The following is an 18,217-nucleotide window of genomic DNA, read 5'->3' as shown; positions in this document are numbered from 1 at the left end:
CCGGTTGGGGCATGTGTGAGACATCCAAATGATGTTTCTCTCCCTCTATTTCTCCCTTCCTTCCCCTCTCTCTAAAAATAAGTAAATAAAATTTTTTAAAAAGTAGATCAGTTTGAACTGAAACCGTCTGGGAAGAATTCTTGGAGAGAAGAGTGGCTTTAAGCTAAAAGCAAAGCATTGTATTAAGAGTAAAGAAAGCTCACACCCTAACTGAAGCAAATAGCTTTAAAGTCCCCAGGAGTAGACTTCAACAGGAACACAAGAGAAAAATATAATTAGAGACAGAATTGGGTAGGAAGGGCAAGATGATATGATCAGATGATAGTGGTTCTCTTATACCAGGTTGTGAGTTTGGCCTTAAACATGATGTGTGTCGGGGGGGTGGGGGGTCTTGAGTAGGAGAGTAACATGGTGGGTATTTTGGAAAGACTAATGTTGGTGGGTGTTTTAGGAAGACAGAATGCAGTAGAGTGGAAAGAGCTAACAGAGGAAAGAACAGTGAAGATTCTTGGAGTGGTCTAAGCCTGTGGTTGCAGCAATTGGAATGGAAAGAAAGTAAGGCTGGCCTTGTAGTCAACACTTGCCTTTTCTTCTAGGAACTTTATGTATGTATATTTTAAAATTTATTTTAGAGAGATGGAGGAAGAGGGGAGAGCAACAGACAGACGCTGATTTTTGTTGCACTTATTTATGTATTCTTTGGTTGATTCTTGTCTGTGTCCTGACTGGGGCTGAACCCGCAACCGTGGTATATTGGGATGATGTGCCGACCAACTGAGCTCCCTGGCCAGGGCCTTTGTAGATGTATTTTATTTAGAAAGTTATCAGCATGAAGATGGTCCCTGAAACAGAGCTGAATTCTGTTTATTCAACTCTATAGAAAGAGAGTTTAAAGAGCAACCATAGTTAAAATACAGTGTAGAAAAACTTAGAGAGAAAGGAAGAAAAATAGAATAATGTGGTGTCATGGTCACCAAAAGTTCTAAGATGGAGGCAGTCAGCAGTATTAGATGCCACGGAGGCGAAGGGTGAGGGTTGAGAAACGCTGTTAGATTTGCCAAGAAGCAGTTTGTTAATGACCTCAAAAGATCCTTTTCAGTGGAGAAGTGGAGGCAGAATCAAATTTCAGGGGATTCGAGTGTCTAAATAATGAGGAAATGAAGACAGTAGCTGAATATTGTTTATAAAACAAATTTGGCCACAAAAGGAAGAAGATAAATGAGATAGTTTGGATCTAATTTCTTATCTCTTGTATATTTTCTTTATTTGCAGTTAAAAAGCAACTGGTGGTATTTGCTGGAGAGAGTGTCCAGATTACCTTGCCTAAGGATGAAGTTCAGTTAAATGCGTCTGTGCTTCAAGAACCACTTGAAGGTAAAACATTCCCCTACATTTTTAAAAAGATTTTATTTATTTTTAGAGAAAGGGGTAGGGAAGGAGAATGAGAGGGAGGGAAATACCAATGTGTGGTCTCCTCTCATACACCCACAACTGGGTACCTGGCCCACAGCCCAGGCATGCGCCCTGACTGGGAATCAAACCAGCGACCCTTTGGTTCACGAGCCCATGCTCAATCCACTGAGCCACGCCAGCCAGGGCTCCCCTTACATTTGGATAATGTTTTAATGTATAATGATATCTATACACTGTAACCCATTTACTCATTGCAACAATCCTGTGAGAATGGGATATCCCATGCAACTGCACAAATATTTATGTGATGCAAGAGGTAATATAATTTGTGTGAGATCATAGGCTTTAGTCAAGCCCGGATTGAAATCCCAGCTCATTCTGTCATTAGCTGAATGATGTTCAGAAAGTTATTTAACTTCTCTAAGTTTCTATTTCTTTCTCAGTAAAATCAGGATGATTCCTGTATAATTATGTTACTTTAAGGGCAAAATGAAATAGTATATATAAGGCACCCAATTCAATGCCTAGCATATAGCTAATGCTCATTAAATGCAGGTTGTAATATATGCACTTAAAAGAGGAAGAAACTGAGACTCTGTTTCTTTGTTTTGGCCAAACAACTAGAAAATAACAGATACAAAATTTGTAGAGAAGTTATTCAAGATTACTGCTACTATAAAAAGAAAAAGACAGGCCCAATGTAATATATAAAACTCAAATTTACAAAATATATAAATTTAAGTATGATTAATTCATTGTTTAAGAAAACTTTTGTAATATGAGCATCCCTTTCACGTTAGAAGTATACATTATATACCAAAATTTGACTTATAAACACATACATATTTTCTTAAGACTATCTGTGACATGAAGTGAAGCATACTTTGATGGAAAAATGACTGCAGTGGGTCTATATTACTGTCATTTATAATGTTAGTCAAGCGGAATGTCATACTCAATTCAGGAAGAGGTACTTCCATTTTATTTTATTTTTTAAAAGACGTTATTTATTATTTTTTAGAGAGAGGGGCAGGAGGGAGGGAGAGAGGGGGAGAAACACCAGTGTGGGAGAGAAACATCGGTTGCCTCTCGCATGCTCCCCCCAGGCGTGCGCCCCGACCGGGAATCCAACCAGCGACGTTTCTCTTTGCGGAGCGATGCCCAGCCCACTGAGCCACGCCAGTCAGTGCAGTGGTACTTCCATTTTAGGTATACACAGTTCCAATATAATATTTCTACTTTCTGGGCCTAACATCAAATAGTATATTTATGCAGAAAGTACTTTTCCCGATCCTAAATGCCCTCTCTGTTCTGTATTTCTGTCCTCACATTCTGTTTCCTTGTCAATTTATTCCACCTCCCTCTAGCGCTTTCCCCTTTCCTCCTCTGGTGGTGAGTTGAGGTGAATGGATTGGTGGTCTTTGAAGACAGAGGTGAGGAAAGAACTGCCTGGAGCTGCCGTTGCTTCCACTCTTTGGTGAAAGATATGCTGGGCTCTACCATGGTGTTTTCTTTTCTGACCTCTGTTTGCATATGCATTTCTGTGAGTTAACATTGCCGTGGAGATCAGAACACAGTTCAGAAACAGATTTTTTCCAACTCTCCACTCTCCAGGTTCTTCAACCTTTAATCAGATACAGGAGGTGGGTGTTTTCAAACTTTCAAAGGTTGGGAACAATGAGGCAGGACCAGCTCTGCCTGCCCCTCATCCCCCTCATCTCCCATGGCAGCCCCTGGAGCACCTCCCAGGACCCCTCCAGGGTTTGCAGGCACCGTTTGAAAACCACCGCCCTCCGTCATTAAAACCAGCATTCTGTCCAGCAGGCCTGTACTCAAGTCCTGCCTACCCTTTGATCAATTTCTGGCTATAAGACATAATTTATCCCCTGAGCTTTTCTGTTCTAGGAATATTGTTCTTTTTTGGAAATTTGTGTTGTTAGTCTTAGAGATTACAAAATTGTCAGTTTCCAAGCTAGTGTGGGTCTGTTTTCTATGTGAAAAACTGTCCAGCTACAGTCGGAGGAAATGTCTTCTCCTAGCGCCAGTCCTGCCTGTGCTCCTTCCCTCCTGCTCCTCACCTTGCCTAACATCTGCATGGGCGTTGGTGAGCGCTGGCCAAGAGAAAGCTAGTGTTTTGGAAAGGAAGGAAGAGTAATAGATCTTGTATCTCAGGCTCATAAAAGAAAATCTGGTCTTCAGATGAAGGCTATCTTGGAATGGGGTTCTATGCATTAACTTTAACTTTTGAACTTATAAGAAAAAGATGACCATTCTCTGCTAAGCATTTGAGGTTTCTTATATTTCCTTTTATTTGTTACTTTTGGGTGGTAACTTAAAACTAAACCTTCCTACCAAATCCCACTCTTTCCTAGCCACACATGCATTTTTCTTCCCTAAAATTTAAAACCACTTTTACTGGGGGGGATTCCATTTAGATAAAGGCCTCGTATCCTTGCTTTACCCAGTCATACAGTTTGAGCTACAAATGAAGACCATTTAATGCTTCATTTGATCTTAATTAATTTCAGTGGGGCCTGTTTTAAGTGGGCCATCCCCACCACCTTCTGCACTGTGTTATTTAGCTCAGCAGGAATGAAGTAGCTCTTTTAACTCACCAGGGTGTGATGACCTCAGTGAGACGAGCATTGTTAGCACTTTGTAAAAAGCTATTTTTGAACCATGTTATTTAGAAGTTATTGCTGTTCTTTGTTGCAAAAGAAGTTTTGCAAGAAAATGGCCTTTGTGCCCAAGGAGTTCATCTATGGTGGTTGGTAGGCAGGGCACGCATTTTCATTAGGATACCATACCATGAGAAACCTGGTATTTTGAGGGAGGATCGGCCCTGAGTCGGGTAAGTTTGGGGCAGGATTGACCATTGCTGGAAGAAAGTGGAAGAAACCCTGACTATATCAGAATCCATCCTTTCTTCCAACAGAATGTTTGGTTTCCCTACAAGCTTTGGGATGAAATCTTAAGAACTAAGGCTTTGTCAAGATTTAGATGAGATTTCGCCCTGGCTGGTGTGGCTCAGTGGATTGAATGCTGGCCTGTAAACCAAAGGGTCGATGGTTTGATTCCCAGTCAGGGCACAGGCCTGGGTTGTGGGCCAGCTCCCCAGTAAGGGGCATACGAGACGCAATCACACATTGATGTTTCTCTTCCTCTCTTTCTCCCACCCTTGGTCTCTGTCTAAGAATAAATAAAATCTTAAAAAAAAAAAAAGATTTAGATGAGATGTCTCCCTGGCCAGTGTGGCTCAGTTGGTTGGACATCATCTCACAAAGCAAAAGGTTGCCGGTTTGATTCCTGGTCAGGACACATGCCTGGGTTGCAGTTTCATCCCTAGTCAGGACACGGATGAGAGGCAACCAAGCAGTGTTTCTCTCTTATATTGATATTTCTCTTCCTCTCTTTCTCATTCCCTTGCCCTCTCTCTTAAAAAAAAAAAAAAAAAAAGATTTAGATGAGATTTGTTGTTGAGATTTGTGTGCCTGCTCTATTTGTGTGTAGATGTGTGTTTTGATGATTTTTGTAACTTTTGTTCTATAGGAGAAACCTACAACTATGACTGGCAGCTCATCACTCATCCTAAAGACTATGGTGGAGAAATGGAAGGGAAATATTCCAAGAGCCTCAAACTATCCAAGGTGAATTTGCCTCCTGTCATTTGCAGGGCTGGGGTAGAGGTGTGGATCATTTTTAAAAGTTTATAATATAGAATTATCTGGCCACACTCCTATTGGGAGCAATCTTTTGAAAGTGAATCATTCGAAAGTCTTGACTGGCTGACATCCAATATTTGTTAGTGTATGATTCTCAAATTTTCATTTATGATGAGAAGACTGTACAAGCATGGTGGAGATAGCTGCAAATATACACTGAACAGCTTTTAAGGGTAACATAAGGAGTTTAGAATTTGGGAGATAAGCTAGGTTACTTGCGGCCACATAACTGTGTAAATTGGCTCAGTCTTTCTTGTGACTCAATATAATTATTAAGAGCCATAACAATTTATATTTTCTTTGGTCAAGCAGTTAACTTCTTTCTTTTCTCCCTCCCTCCCTCCCTCCCTCCCTTCCTTCCTAAACTGTTTATTGTACACTAATTATGTGACAGGCATTGGGGGTTTACCGGTGAGTTAAGCCATACTCTTAGCTTTCAAAGACAATGGACAGCTAGCTCTCAAAGACAGCGGGTGGCACTGACTGGAAACAGGGAGTTATAATGTGGGAGGGGTGCACTAGGTCAGTGCAGGGGATATTGAAACCCTGGGGAGTTGGAGTAGATTTCTTAGAGTTTGCCTAGTTGGGTTACTAACTTACTGGGTAAAGGGCAGAGTGATAACACTGTAATCAGGGGAGATGACACTGTAATTAGGGAGATAATCCACTGGGGCAAATATTAGAGTGAAAACATGGAAAAAAGGAAATGCATGTGGTTCGGCCTGAATAGACCCTAAGGTATGAGAAGAGCAATGGCACAAGGAAGGTAGGAGGATGCAGAGGCCAGACCACACAGAGCCTTTGTAAGGACTTTGAGTCCAATCCGGAGGGATCATGGAGCCCTTGAAAGGCTTTAAGCAGGAGAAAGACATGTTCAGATTTTCAGTTCAGAGTGGTCACCCTGAGTGCAGATGGAGGAGAAGAAGAGTCAGACCAGGGAAACCAGTGAGGAATCTGTTGACAAAATTAGGTGTGAGAGGATAATAACCTGAGTAAAAAGAAAACTAAGTAAATAAAATAAAACTTGAAAACCACCTATTGACCTCATACCATATGCTAGAAACCAAGCTGATTGTTTAATACAATTATTTTATTTAATCTTCATAGTGACCCCAAGATGTAGATATGAATATATGTTTTACAAATGAAAAAACTATAAATTGGAAAAATAAAGTGGTTTGGCCAAAGTTCACAAAGCTGTAAAACAGGAGATTTGAACTGGAATTTTCTGTCGTTAAAGCCTCCCCCCTGCCCTTGCTTTTAACAGCCAAGCTGCAATGGATGGCTAAAAATTAAACTGATGGTAGTGTGAATGGAGAGAAGTGATTGGATTGGAGAAATATTATGGAGGTTGAGTTGATGATAAGACTTGGCGATCAGTTAATTGCCCAAAGGTGTTGAAGAAGTCCAGGATAATTCTAGCCTTTGGCTTAGGCCCCTGTGCGGGTGTTGGTGCGAACGTGGGGGTCGTCACTGGAAAGAGGAGCACAGAAAGAGGGGCTGGGTTACGGGAGGTTTGCAGATGAGTAACTTGTTTCGGACAGAGTGAGTGTGAGGTGCCTGTGAAACATTTGAGTGCAGTGTCCAGCAAGGGTAAGGAGCTGGAGGTCAGGTTATATACGGGTCTGGGCTGGAGAGCTAAACATGCACACCAGCCTCAAAGAGGTGGCAGGTGAAGCCATGGCAACAGATGAGATCACCCAGAGTGTGCAGAATGACGGAGTAAATGGCTTGCCAGTGGGATCCTGGGGAACACTGTCACTGAAGGAAAAAGGAGACTGAAGAAACTGAGGAGTGGGCAGGGAAGTGAAGGCCAAGGAAGGGGAGGGCATTACAAAAAGAAGGGAGTGGTCAGAAACGCTACGTGTAGTCAATTAACATTTACCCAAAGAAGACAATTCAAAAGCCCAAAAGGTGTCATCATACTGTTAGTTATAGTAGTAAAAATTTGGAAACAACTCAAATAGCCAGCAATGTGGAATGCTTATGAGAATTATGGCACATGTATTCATATACTGTTCTGCAGCTATTAAAATAACTATTGAAAACACTGTTACAATGGGACAAGTGTTCATGCTAAATGAATGGAAGAAAGAATAATAAAAAGTTTGATACATGCTTTGATTTTAGCCAGACCCCCCCCCGCCCCCGCCTCACCTTTTACATACACGTTCCTTAAAGGCAGGGATCTTACCTTATTCATCTCCAAGTCCCAGGCCTAGGATGAGTACTGGTATATAGTTGGTTCCCAATATATGTTTGTCAAATGGATGAACTTCTGGAAAGTGTTTTTTTGTGTGGTTAAGGATTGGAAGGAAATAAGAAAAATACCATCAATTGATGTGTTAGGACAGTGGGATATTGGGTGATTATTTTTTCTTTTATATTATGTTTATACAGTTAGTGAAAGTCAGGAGGGAAAAACAGTCTGATATTTGGGAGCTATTTGGTATTTTTACAAAATGTTTTTCTTTGCAGATGATTGTTTTAATTTCATAACTCTGTGCACTAGGATGGTTGGGCCCTTAATGTTCTTCTTAAATGAAAATGGGAGTACAGAGATACTGAAATCCCTTTTGTTGTTCTAGAGTCAGCTAGCAATAAGGTTCACATTAAAAGCTATGGTTTTTTAGTTTATTATTCATCGTTTTGTCTCTTCAGCTAGTTTACTTTCTCCATTTTGAAAACAGTGCAAGAAGATGAGAGTGCCAAGAATCAGCACAGGGAAGTTCACATATGTGTGATTTTAAGTATAATTGCTAGTCTTTGTGGCTGACTATGAAATCTTCTGTCCTTTCTGCAGCTCACTCCAGGCCTGTATGAATTCAAAGTGAGTGTAAATGGTCGGAATTCCGAAGGGGAAGGCTTTGTGAACGTGACTGTAAAACCAGGTATGTTCTCTGCCCTTTTCAGGGTTCCCAAGGAGGTGGAGAGCTGACTTTAGGGGTTTTTAAATTCCCATTCTTTTTTGTAATACATTTTTTGGGGGCAATTCCTAATTCAATGTAGTAAAAGGTTAGGAATGGCAAAGTATACTTTTATACTTTCGTTTTGGGTGAAACACCTTGCTGGGCAAGGAAACGTAAGTCATATGACCGACAGTGAAGTCTGGCCTGAACGATAGCCTGTCTACCTGAGAACTACTTCTCCAAGTGGGTCATGCTGAGAGAGGACCATGTGTTGTAATTAAGAGACACGAAAAAACCAGGAGCCTAGGAGAAGCATGTAGAAGGACCAGTCGCGTGGCTGGCCCTTTCTGATCTCTTTCCAGAAATGTGGGCCTTTGTACACAGACTTCCTCACTGAAACCCTGCCAGTTTTCCCTCACCTTGGACACCAAATTCCATCATTGTTTTTAAGTAGATTACAGTGCAATAGCAAGTATATCTTGTTTTGCATTTTCAGAGATATTTGGCAGAAGTTGGCAAGTGGCATATACGTTGGCAGAAATTCTTAATACTGTTTTCTTTGTAATAGATTTTCTTTTAATTCCTTGAACCTTGTAGCCAAGGTAATACTTCCTCTTAAAAATATGTTTAGCATAAAGGCATTTGATTATTTCTCAAAGAAAAGGCCACCGGGCTCACAGTCACTCAGCTGGACCAGAGTGGTTTGTGCCTTTCCCAACACTCTGGCCTAGTCACCTCACACACAGTCGGCTCACGGGTGGTTGAGAAATTACCCATTATCTTTTCAGCACAGTCTTGTGGCAAGGGATCGTCTGCCTGCCAAGGCCTTTATTGCACAAAGCTTATTTGTAGTCCACCTCTGGTCAGCTTGCCCAAGAGCAGGCACTTACTGCTTCAGTACTTTTCATGAGCTAGATGGCCCCTGAGCGTTTGAAAGAATGCAGGGCGTAGTCTTAGGAATAGTCAAGTTTGGAAGAGGCTTAACATTCCCAGGTGTCTTATGTTAGGATGCCAACCTGGTCTTGTGACTTTTGAATTTGGTGATGCTTCAGCCACCAGCTATGTAATGAATGGGAACATTTATAATTCAACCAAATAGGGTCTCCCCCTTGCATACTTCACAAAGCCCCTCTCTTAATTTCTCCCGGGTCGTTTTCTTGCAGAGCCCCGTAAGAATCGGCCTCCCGTTGCCATCGTGTCGCCACAGTTCCAGGAGATTTCTCTGCCAACCACTTCTACAGTCATCGATGGCAGCCGTGAGTACCTCCCTAGGCATGGTGTTTTAGGAGAGCGTTCACTGTGCCCACTGGTAGAAGATTTTGGCCGGCTATGTCTGCATGCTGCTTAGGCTTCTTGACCATGCTCTGGGAAGACCAACCATCTGAAGCAGCTGATGAGGAAGTGAGCACCAGACAGGCCCTATTTAAGACCTCCACGTGGCTTGTCTGAAGTAATATTTCTATTCTGAGATGGTAAGAAAGTGGGATTATGCATGTATTTAGCATTAATTTAGTTGAAACTTGCTGGTTTTCAAATTTTCTTAGGCAAACTTGCCATCCTCAGTAATGGGAAACAAAGCTCTTTCCTGTCCTGGCGAGATAAGTCACTGAGAGGCTTAACCGAGGAGCTCTCGCCCAGCCCAGCCGTCTCCGCCTAACAGGGTTCTTGGTGGCCTTCTCTGCGAGAGACTCACAGAACGTGAGAGGCTCCGCCCCCTGCCTGGGCTCACTCAGATTTTCCCGTCAGAGGGCAGGAGAGGGTTTCTGGGTCTTGGCCATTGGTCCCGGCTGTGCGTGCGCAGGTTTCAGGCCTCGAATCTCACCAGTATTTGCTTGTCTCTTTTAAAATTCATTAAGGCCCTGTTACCCTGACTATCTTGGCAGCAATAGTGGTTTGGGGCAGAGGTGGTTCCTGCTTTAGCGGAGGAACCACCAGCGATGTTAAACGTTTCGTGTAGATAGTTGGACAAGAAGAGGAGGCTGGAAGAAGAGCAGGCTGGGAGGGAAGAGGCAGATCAGGAAGGAGCACGTGTGAGGATGGTAGAAAGGTTCATGCTGCACCGCTTTATTTTACGTTTTTGAGTAGATCAGAGTTAAGTGCTATGTAAAGGTTTACGGCAAAAAGAGTCACTACCATCCCTGTCTCCCAGCTTCCCAGTTTTTCTCCAGTCAGTGGTATAGTTTACATATCTTCCTGGAGCTGCCTTATGCATACATAAGAGACACGTACAGTTCTTCATGATAAAACATTACGCACACTTATGTACAATGCCTGTTTAGATGTGTTGGAGAATTTTTTCTGAATCAGTATATGAAATACTTCATTTTTTTTCTTTTAATGATTACATAGCCTTCCATTATATGGATGTATAGTTTCATTTTTTGAATACTTGTTTTCAATCACTCTTTATTAATGACTGTTAGTTTAGATTATTTTCAGTTTCTCATGATTATAATGCTACCATGAATAATCTCATAAGCATGACATTTAACACATGCAAGGATGTCTGTAGGATACATTCCTAGAAGAGGAATAACAGGGACAAAGGTAAATTTTGCCAACTTGCTCCTAGAAAGGTTGTATCAGTTTATGCTTCTACCATGACATGTGAAAGGGCCTCTTCCTCCATACCTTTACCTGTTTAATGTGTTAAGAAACTTTGGTCTTTACCAATCTGAGAGGTTTAAACATGGTATCTTAAGTATAATTTAAATTTGCATTTATTTTCAATGAGGTTGAGTATCTTTTCATGCATTAAGAGTTTTTGATTTTCCTTTTTTTATGCATTAGCCTTTTAACCAGAGGTTGCCTGTGTTGGAGTCCTTGGAAAACTGTTCAGTGGAATATTCATAGAGAGGCAGAATGACCCACTATTCCTAGGAAGGAAATACTCTGGAGAGATAGTCTGTAATTTCGCGGCGGTTTCCTAGCCTCAAGCCTCTAGGCAGTTGCCCTGGTTTGTGTAAACCGGATAAGTGCTGAGACCAGCGCGCTCATGTTGTAACCGATGTTTCTTTACGGTCAAGAAAGCACTGATGATGATAAAATCGTCAAGTACCATTGGGAAGAACTTAAGGGACCTCTGAGAGAAGAGAAGATTTCTGAAGATACGCCCATATTAAAACTAAGTAAGCTCGTCCCTGGGAACTACACTTTCAGGTAAATTAGGATCCTTCAAGTTTACCATTGGCCGTTTTCCCCCCCTTGTGGGTTTTACATTCTTACAGGAGTGACTCTGGCAGATACCAAATTCATTGTAGAGTTGGATGGAAACGAAGCCTGTGGTTCCATTAGTTCTCCGAGCCCTGTGGTGACTGTGGTTACAACATTAATAGCATTTTAGGGCAAACGCCCTTGCATAGTAGATGAGGATCCACCACAGTTCGTCCTTTTCAAAGCCTTACCTTGCAGATCCCCAAACGTATTTTTAGGATTGCTGTTCTTAAGTGAAAGGGTCCATCGTTCTTTGCTTTTTCTCAGGACAAATCTAGAAGGAACCTACCTACCATCTTATCTCTTCCCCTTGGGAAACGCTTCTTAACGCTTTACTTTTGACAAGTAGTTTACTTGAATGTGAGTTGTAGGATCTTCCTCTAACAGGGCTTTTTGGAGAATTTGATTCAAAGGCAGTCCTTTGGGGACCCGGTGTCAACATTGTAGAGTACGGTTAAGAGTGTGAGGCTGACTGTAGAGTAACTCTTGTATCTGCAGAATTCCTCATATGGTACAAAGCGCTTGCACCATACAGACACCGTGTGTACATGATACTGCCCTCATTTTATATTCGAGAAAGGTGAGGCTCCACGCATTTACTAGCTTCTCTGAGGTTACCCAGAACTGAAATGCAGATTTTCTAAACCCTATGTCAGGGCTCATTCTACTCCGTTCCTTGATGTGGCCCATATGGGTTTGTTTAAGCTTCCTGGAATGCTCTTCTCAATCTGTTGGAGTTCTGCCTACTCTTAAGGACCTCCAGGTTCCTATGAGGCTCTCTAAGACCCTCCAAAGAGCAGAGAATGTTGCACTCGGCGCCCTTATGTGGCACCTACCGTGGAGCAGCAGCTTATGCATGGGTGTCTGTCTTCTTCACTGGACCTGAGGTCAGTCAGGCTAAGACACAGCCAGAAACACAGTGCTGAGCGATCCAGCACAACACCCACCGTGCAGGTGAATGTGCAGGTTCTGACTGTGCAGAACCGTCAGCGCCTCGGGACTTCAGGAGGAGGAAAGGCAGTTGCCATTCCACAAGGCTGGAGTCTTCTCATTGGCTTAAAATCAAAATGTGAATGGTTTTTACCTTAGATTTCTAATGTAGGAATTTTAACATTTATGGAATTTAGCCTGGGCTAGGATGATCTTTTTAAAAATAATAACAATAATAACTTGTTTCTTGAACATTTACTATGTCTTCAGTACTGTTCTGAGCTCTTTGCATGCAGTAGCCAATTTAATCGTTATAACAGGTATTATAATTACTCTTATTTTAGAGTTCATCATCATCACCAAGCCCTTATTATATGAAATGTTAAAGGGATTTATCTAAGAAAAAGAAGATAAAAAACATGTACAATAAAATGACAGCAAACTCACAATTATTAACAACCACACCTAAAACAAAAACAAAAACCAACTAAGCAAATAACTAGAACAGGAACAGAACCACAGAAATGGAGATCACGTGGAGAGTTAGCAACAGGGGGGTGGGAGAGGGGGGGAAAGGTACAGAGAACAAGTAGCATAGATGGTAGGTAGAAAATAGACAGGGGAAGGTGAGAATAGTATGGGAAATGTAGAAGCTAAAGAACTTATGACACATGGACATGAACTAAAGGGGGGGAATGTGGGTGGGAGAGGGTGTGCAGGGTGGAGGGGAGTAAAGGGGAAAATGGAACAACTGTAATAGCATAATCAGTAAAATATATTTTTAAAAAATAATTACTTTTATTTTATAAATTAGGACATTTAGGCACCGAGAGGTTAAGTAACTTGCCCAGGCAGTCTGAGCTTTTCACGGTAATGTTAGCCTGCAGTGGTTTGGTTGGATGGGGGATTAGGGAGTGATTCTTTTTTTCTAAGCCTCAGTCTGTGAACTGACAGGTTTGGGTTTGATTAGCATTAAGGTTCAGTCTGATTCCTCTTCGCTTTTCCTCACCCCGGTTTTACACGGCAGTGATGGGCAGCCCTTCCCCAGCCCTGTGGTCAGCTGCTGTTTGGTTCCAGGGTTCTTGCCCGAAAGCCAGGGACTGAGGTGGAAGTCCGTGATGGGCAGCTGCCATTTTGCCACCTATCTGTAACTTGCTTTTCTTCTGAAATAGGAGACAAATAGTATATGTTTAAAAACAAAAACAAAAAACTGTGAAAGCAACAGGCAAACTGGAAAAGGAAGAAAACTCCTGTGGATTGTTCTCCTTCTGGTGTTTGTTGGTTTGCATGTCTGCGTGTCTGATGTTCCTGTGCTCTTTCTCAAGGCTGCGGTACCAAACCCCCTCCAGACCACAGGGAAAGCCCACAGATGTCTGGCTCTGTCTGTGGCTGGTGGTGAGATTTAAACAAACGACAGGCCTTTTCTATGCTTTTCCTCTTTCCGTCAGCGGAATGGAAGGAGCCCAAACCTCCTTGCTTGCTTATGCTCACATTCTGAGGTGGCAAGAGCAGCTTTAGGCTGTTCAGCTGGAAAGCATCATTTAGGTAAAAGCCTGTTCTTATAAATGAGCACTTTTTTCTCTTTCAAATCCTGTTTCACACTGGCACAAACTGTGGGGCTGTTGCGTAGGAGAGTGCATTTCCATCTCAGGCTTGTGTCTCACCGCAGCCAGCCCTCCTAGTCCATCCCAGAGGCTGTGTGCCAGGGTGTCCGTCCTTGTGATACGCACACCTCTGGACCAGGATGATGGCAGGAGAGCCTGCTGCAGTCAGAGCTGTAGTTAGTGTAGTGTCTTCAAGCCCCACAGGAATAGGGGCCATGGACTATCACTTCTTAAGACTTGGTTTCTGGGCTTGGGAGTCAGAACTGGCCTTGCCTCTTGGCTCATGATGGGGCCCTGGGCAGGTTACGTAGCCTCTCTCTGCCACCTGCAGAGGGAGACTGGTGACTGTTGTGGGGTCGGATCAGACCGTGCTCGTACCGGCCCCGCACACAGACACACGCAGACAGCTGAGCGGCACGGCGTGGCAGACACGTTGCCTGGATGCACATCCGACACCTCCACTTCCGAGCAAGTTCCTTTACCTCTCTCTGCCTTAGTCTCCTCATGTGTATAAGGAGAAAAATGAGGATAGACTTTACAGAGCTCTTGGGACGGTTTATTGAGATCCAAATCACTTGACCCAGTGCCTGGCACACAGTAAACCCTCAGTCAGGGTTAGCCTCTAGTATTACTCTGCCTTTCCCAGAGGAATGGTAAGAATCGGTTACCAATTGGTAACACTGCCACCTTGGTATTCCTTAGCCTTGGCTATCAGTCCTCTCATGTTGATTCCTCTGCACCAAAGCCCCTCTGTGACTGCACGCCTCTCTCTGCCCTGACAGCTTGACGGTGGTGGACTCGGACGGAGCTTCCAACTCCACCACGGCCAGCCTGACAGTGAACAAAGCTGTGGATTATCCTCCTGTGGCCAACGCAGGCCCCAACCAAGTGATCACCCTGCCCCAAAACTCTATCACCCTCTTTGGGAACCAGAGCACTGACGACCACGGCATCACCAGCTATGAGTGGTCCCTCAGCCCCAGCAGCAAAGGGAAGGTGGTGGAGATGCAGGTAGGAGGGAGGAGTTTCTTTCTTGCCCAGGGGAGTTAGAGCTGCTGGACTGGATCACCCATCCAAGGCTTATATCTGCTCTATTTTAATTACCAAAGTCAGATTTGTGCATAGAATATATAATTTAAAAAAAAATCCAGAAAGTTTAAAGATCCTTTAATTAACATACTGGCAGAAACATTTATCTTAAATGTTTAGTGTCAGGAAAAGACTGGATGAGAAATGGTAGCTGTTCCACGGCGATTCCAGAAAGTCAGACTATTTAGAAGTGACCCCGGTGTGAATCCTACAAATTGGGGCAGACGACCTGATGAGGCAGGGAGCATCGTCTTTCCAGAGATGTCTAGGAAGAGCCTAGACCTGCCACCACACCAGTGACAAAGCGCACACAGAAGACTGGGTGGGCGTGGTGCACCCAAGAACTCAAGCCCAGGCTAGAGGGTCGGCTGCCCCACAGGCCCAGCTGGTGGTTGCCAGATGGAAGTATGGTCCCTGTATTGCTAGAATGCACAACTTTTCCAGAAAAGATAGAAATCTAGACCTCTGTGTGAAATGTTACAGCTCTTTAAGACATACAGGCCGAACAAAAACTCTACAAGCTGGATTCCGCCCAGAGGCTGCCAGTTTGTGGCCCCTGTTCTCACATTCCTGTGTTGGAAGGGTGAATGCTAGGTTACAAATGATGTTCCTTCTGACACTCAAGAATCCATGTTTCTAGATCTGAGGCGTGGCTTAAGGCTCACACCTCACCCGGAGTTAGTCTGAGGAGTGTGTTGGGTTTCTCTGCCATTGTAAGGTCTGTGCCGACCTGTAAGAAGGCAGCACGGCTTCACAGAGCATCTTGAGCTACTGCCATGTTTTACTGAGGCAGCTTGGGATTGCTGTGTGGCCTTCGTAGGAAGAGCACTGTTTTTAAAGTTGTGTTGTTATATATCTGTGGCCTTTCTGCTTGGGTAGTGGAGACTGATTTTGGTTGTCTTTGCGTATTTTCCTGTACTCCCCTCCCTTGTGAGAGCTCTTGATTTCATTTGAAACAGCTGCTGTGTCGGGGAGGGTTGTTCCTTCTAAGGGGGAACCTTTTAACAAGATGTTTCACAGCGTCTGATCCAGGATTCACTAATTTGGCTGAACTAGGAGGTAATAGCCCAGCACCAACTAGGCTTAGAAAACTGGGTAAATCTCTTAGACCCGAGCAGGACCTAGTGTATGATGGGATTCTGGGAGGCTGTTTTTCCACTGCCTGTATTTATGTATCCAGGGCGTTAGAACACCGATCCTGCAGCTGTCTGCCATGCAAGAAGGAGACTACACGTACCAGCTCACAGTGACTGACACAACAGGACAGCAGGCCACTGCTCAAGTGACTGTGATTGTGCAGCCTGGTAAGGTCCAACCTGAGGTGCAGGCTCTCCGATTGGCTGGTCCCTTTACCCTTGGGGAAGAAGAGGGTCTGGGTTCTGAGCTGAAAGAGGGGGGAAGTGGGAGGCACTAATCTACAGAGCACCCGGCAGCTTCTGTTGTCCTAGCAACTTCTGTTGTTTATTCCTCTGGTGCTTTTTCTTCATAGCTTGAGAGGAAGAGTATGTCACAGCCTCAGCTCATGCCCTTGCCCTTCGCTAGTTATAGTGTCGTTGAGGCCACAGAGCAGAGAGAGTCTCTGCCATCCGCAATCCTATCATGTGCCCTTTGAGGACCAGCCTCAAGCCTACTTCCTCAAGAAAGCCCCGTCTTACCTCTCAGACCCTTTTATGTGCACTGCTATGGCATAATATTTTGTATTCAGTGTGGCACTGTAACTTCATTAAATTCTGCCATGTTCTTTCGGAACTGTTCTGTTTCAGCCTCGCAGTCTGCGTTGTGAGCTCCCTGAGTACACCCCAGAACATAGCTGTCCCACGGTGTCTGACAGTTCTGCGGGCAGAGAGGCGGAGTCCTCGTGGCTTCCGGAACACATGGCCCGATTGGATCCTCTCCTTTCCCAGCCAGGCTGCCTGCTTCTGACCTCCACGTCTCTGTCTTCCAGAAAACAACAAGCCTCCGCAGGCAGACGCAGGCCCAGATAAAGAGCTGACCCTTCCCGTGGACAGCACGACCCTGGATGGTAGCAAAAGCTCAGATGATCAGAAAATTATCTCTTATCTCTGGAAAAAAACACAGTGAGTATTGACACAAACTCTTACTTATGCAGAGGCTCCAGACGTTTGAAGAGCACGGTTTTACTTGCTTTTTAAAGAGTTTACTTGTTTTTGTTCACTTATTCAAGGGGCGGGGAGGGGAGTGACTGAGAAAGAAACTTTGCAATGTCAAACTTCAGTTCTAAGAAAATGATATAAAGTAATTTTTGTAAGAAAAAAAGAATGCTTACCATCAGTTTGTCCCCAGGTAGTACTTTGTGATCCTGGTGCTTTCGCAGGTATAATCCATCTGCTGAAATGCATAGTTTAATTACACTTGAGAGGCTGGTTGGAAGGGGTAATGGAGCAGAAAAATACTGTTGCTCAAAATTAACTGGGTAAGGCCGGCAGGGGGGATGGGACAGAGCAGCTATTAAGGAGAGTTGGAAATTCATCTACAGAATGAAAGCACTGCTCTGTTTCCGTTCCCTTGAACAAGACTGCACTTACCAAGCATGCTAGCCAGAGGCAAAGGCGGTAACCGAAATAATTCTAATTAAACTAGAATTACCGAATTGAACCGTTCCTAAATCTCGCAGTTCCTTTTGTCTCCTTTAAACCATAACAACTGGCATTCAGATTATATGCAGGACCCCAAAAGCAGTGAAAGAATTCCAAGGAAGAGTTAAAAGTTGAAAAGGAGTTAAATTTCTCTACTTCCAAAGGTAGCGACCATAGGACAGCTGGGCTATTTAGTTTTTGTTCTGGTTTTTGGTCTAGGGCACCAGAGAATAGTGGGAAGGCATTGTTTCTGGATCGTACGTGGCTTATGATTGGTGAATTGGATTCTAGAAATTATTTTTCTCTGCTCTTGTTTCTATCTTTTTGAGAACCTAATCTTTCCCAGCCTAGGGCGTTTTAGTTATAACTATTGAAGATACTAGTGATGAACCTTTTGGTTGACTTTTATTAGTGTTTATAGCAGAAATCATGCTTAGCAAGCTTCTTGGAGAAGCGTCTGTTTCAGGGAGGGCTACTAGGGCCAGAGATGGTAGATTTGAACAGTGAAACAAAACAATGGTGTTTACAGTGCCATCTGCAAATCTGCAGATGTCTCTGGTCTTCCTGTAGTTTTAGGGAAACCTCTGGGGCATTTTGATTCTTGAGCAGAAGGGCTCTCTGGCGCGTGCAGCGTTGTGCTGGATGTGGGCACAGAGCAGGTGTCCCGGGCCCTCTGAGGCCCCTGTCCAGTAGCTGGAGGCAGCTTTGCTTACAGAGCCGCTAAGAAGCGGACGGTTTTG

The 18,217-nt window shown here is 43.6% G+C and overlaps 1 protein-coding gene across 5 annotated transcripts in view; it reads left to right on the top strand.

Moving 5' to 3' along the window:
• Positions 1 to 18,217, top strand: part of KIAA0319L (KIAA0319 like) — a 98,280-nt gene that overhangs the window by 62,211 nt on the left and 17,852 nt on the right. For all 5 annotated transcript variants that reach the window (XM_028511761.2, XM_028511763.2, XM_028511762.2 and 2 more), the window contains 8 exons: positions 1,273 to 1,374; positions 4,963 to 5,060; positions 7,939 to 8,026; positions 9,208 to 9,300; positions 11,071 to 11,203; positions 14,574 to 14,802; positions 16,061 to 16,184; positions 16,826 to 16,958. In XM_028511761.2, the coding sequence (XP_028367562.2) occupies positions 1,273 to 1,374; positions 4,963 to 5,060; positions 7,939 to 8,026; positions 9,208 to 9,300; positions 11,071 to 11,203; positions 14,574 to 14,802; positions 16,061 to 16,184; positions 16,826 to 16,958 (1,000 nt within the window). The remainder of the gene's footprint in view (positions 1 to 1,272; positions 1,375 to 4,962; positions 5,061 to 7,938; positions 8,027 to 9,207; positions 9,301 to 11,070; positions 11,204 to 14,573; positions 14,803 to 16,060; positions 16,185 to 16,825; positions 16,959 to 18,217) is intronic.

Source organism: Phyllostomus discolor, chromosome 5 (genome assembly GCF_004126475.2).
Source record: "Phyllostomus discolor isolate MPI-MPIP mPhyDis1 chromosome 5, mPhyDis1.pri.v3, whole genome shotgun sequence".
NCBI classification, from domain to species: domain Eukaryota; kingdom Metazoa; phylum Chordata; class Mammalia; order Chiroptera; family Phyllostomidae; genus Phyllostomus; species Phyllostomus discolor.
Note: the sequence above shows the minus strand (reverse complement) of the source record. Positions and strands in the feature narration are given on the sequence as shown.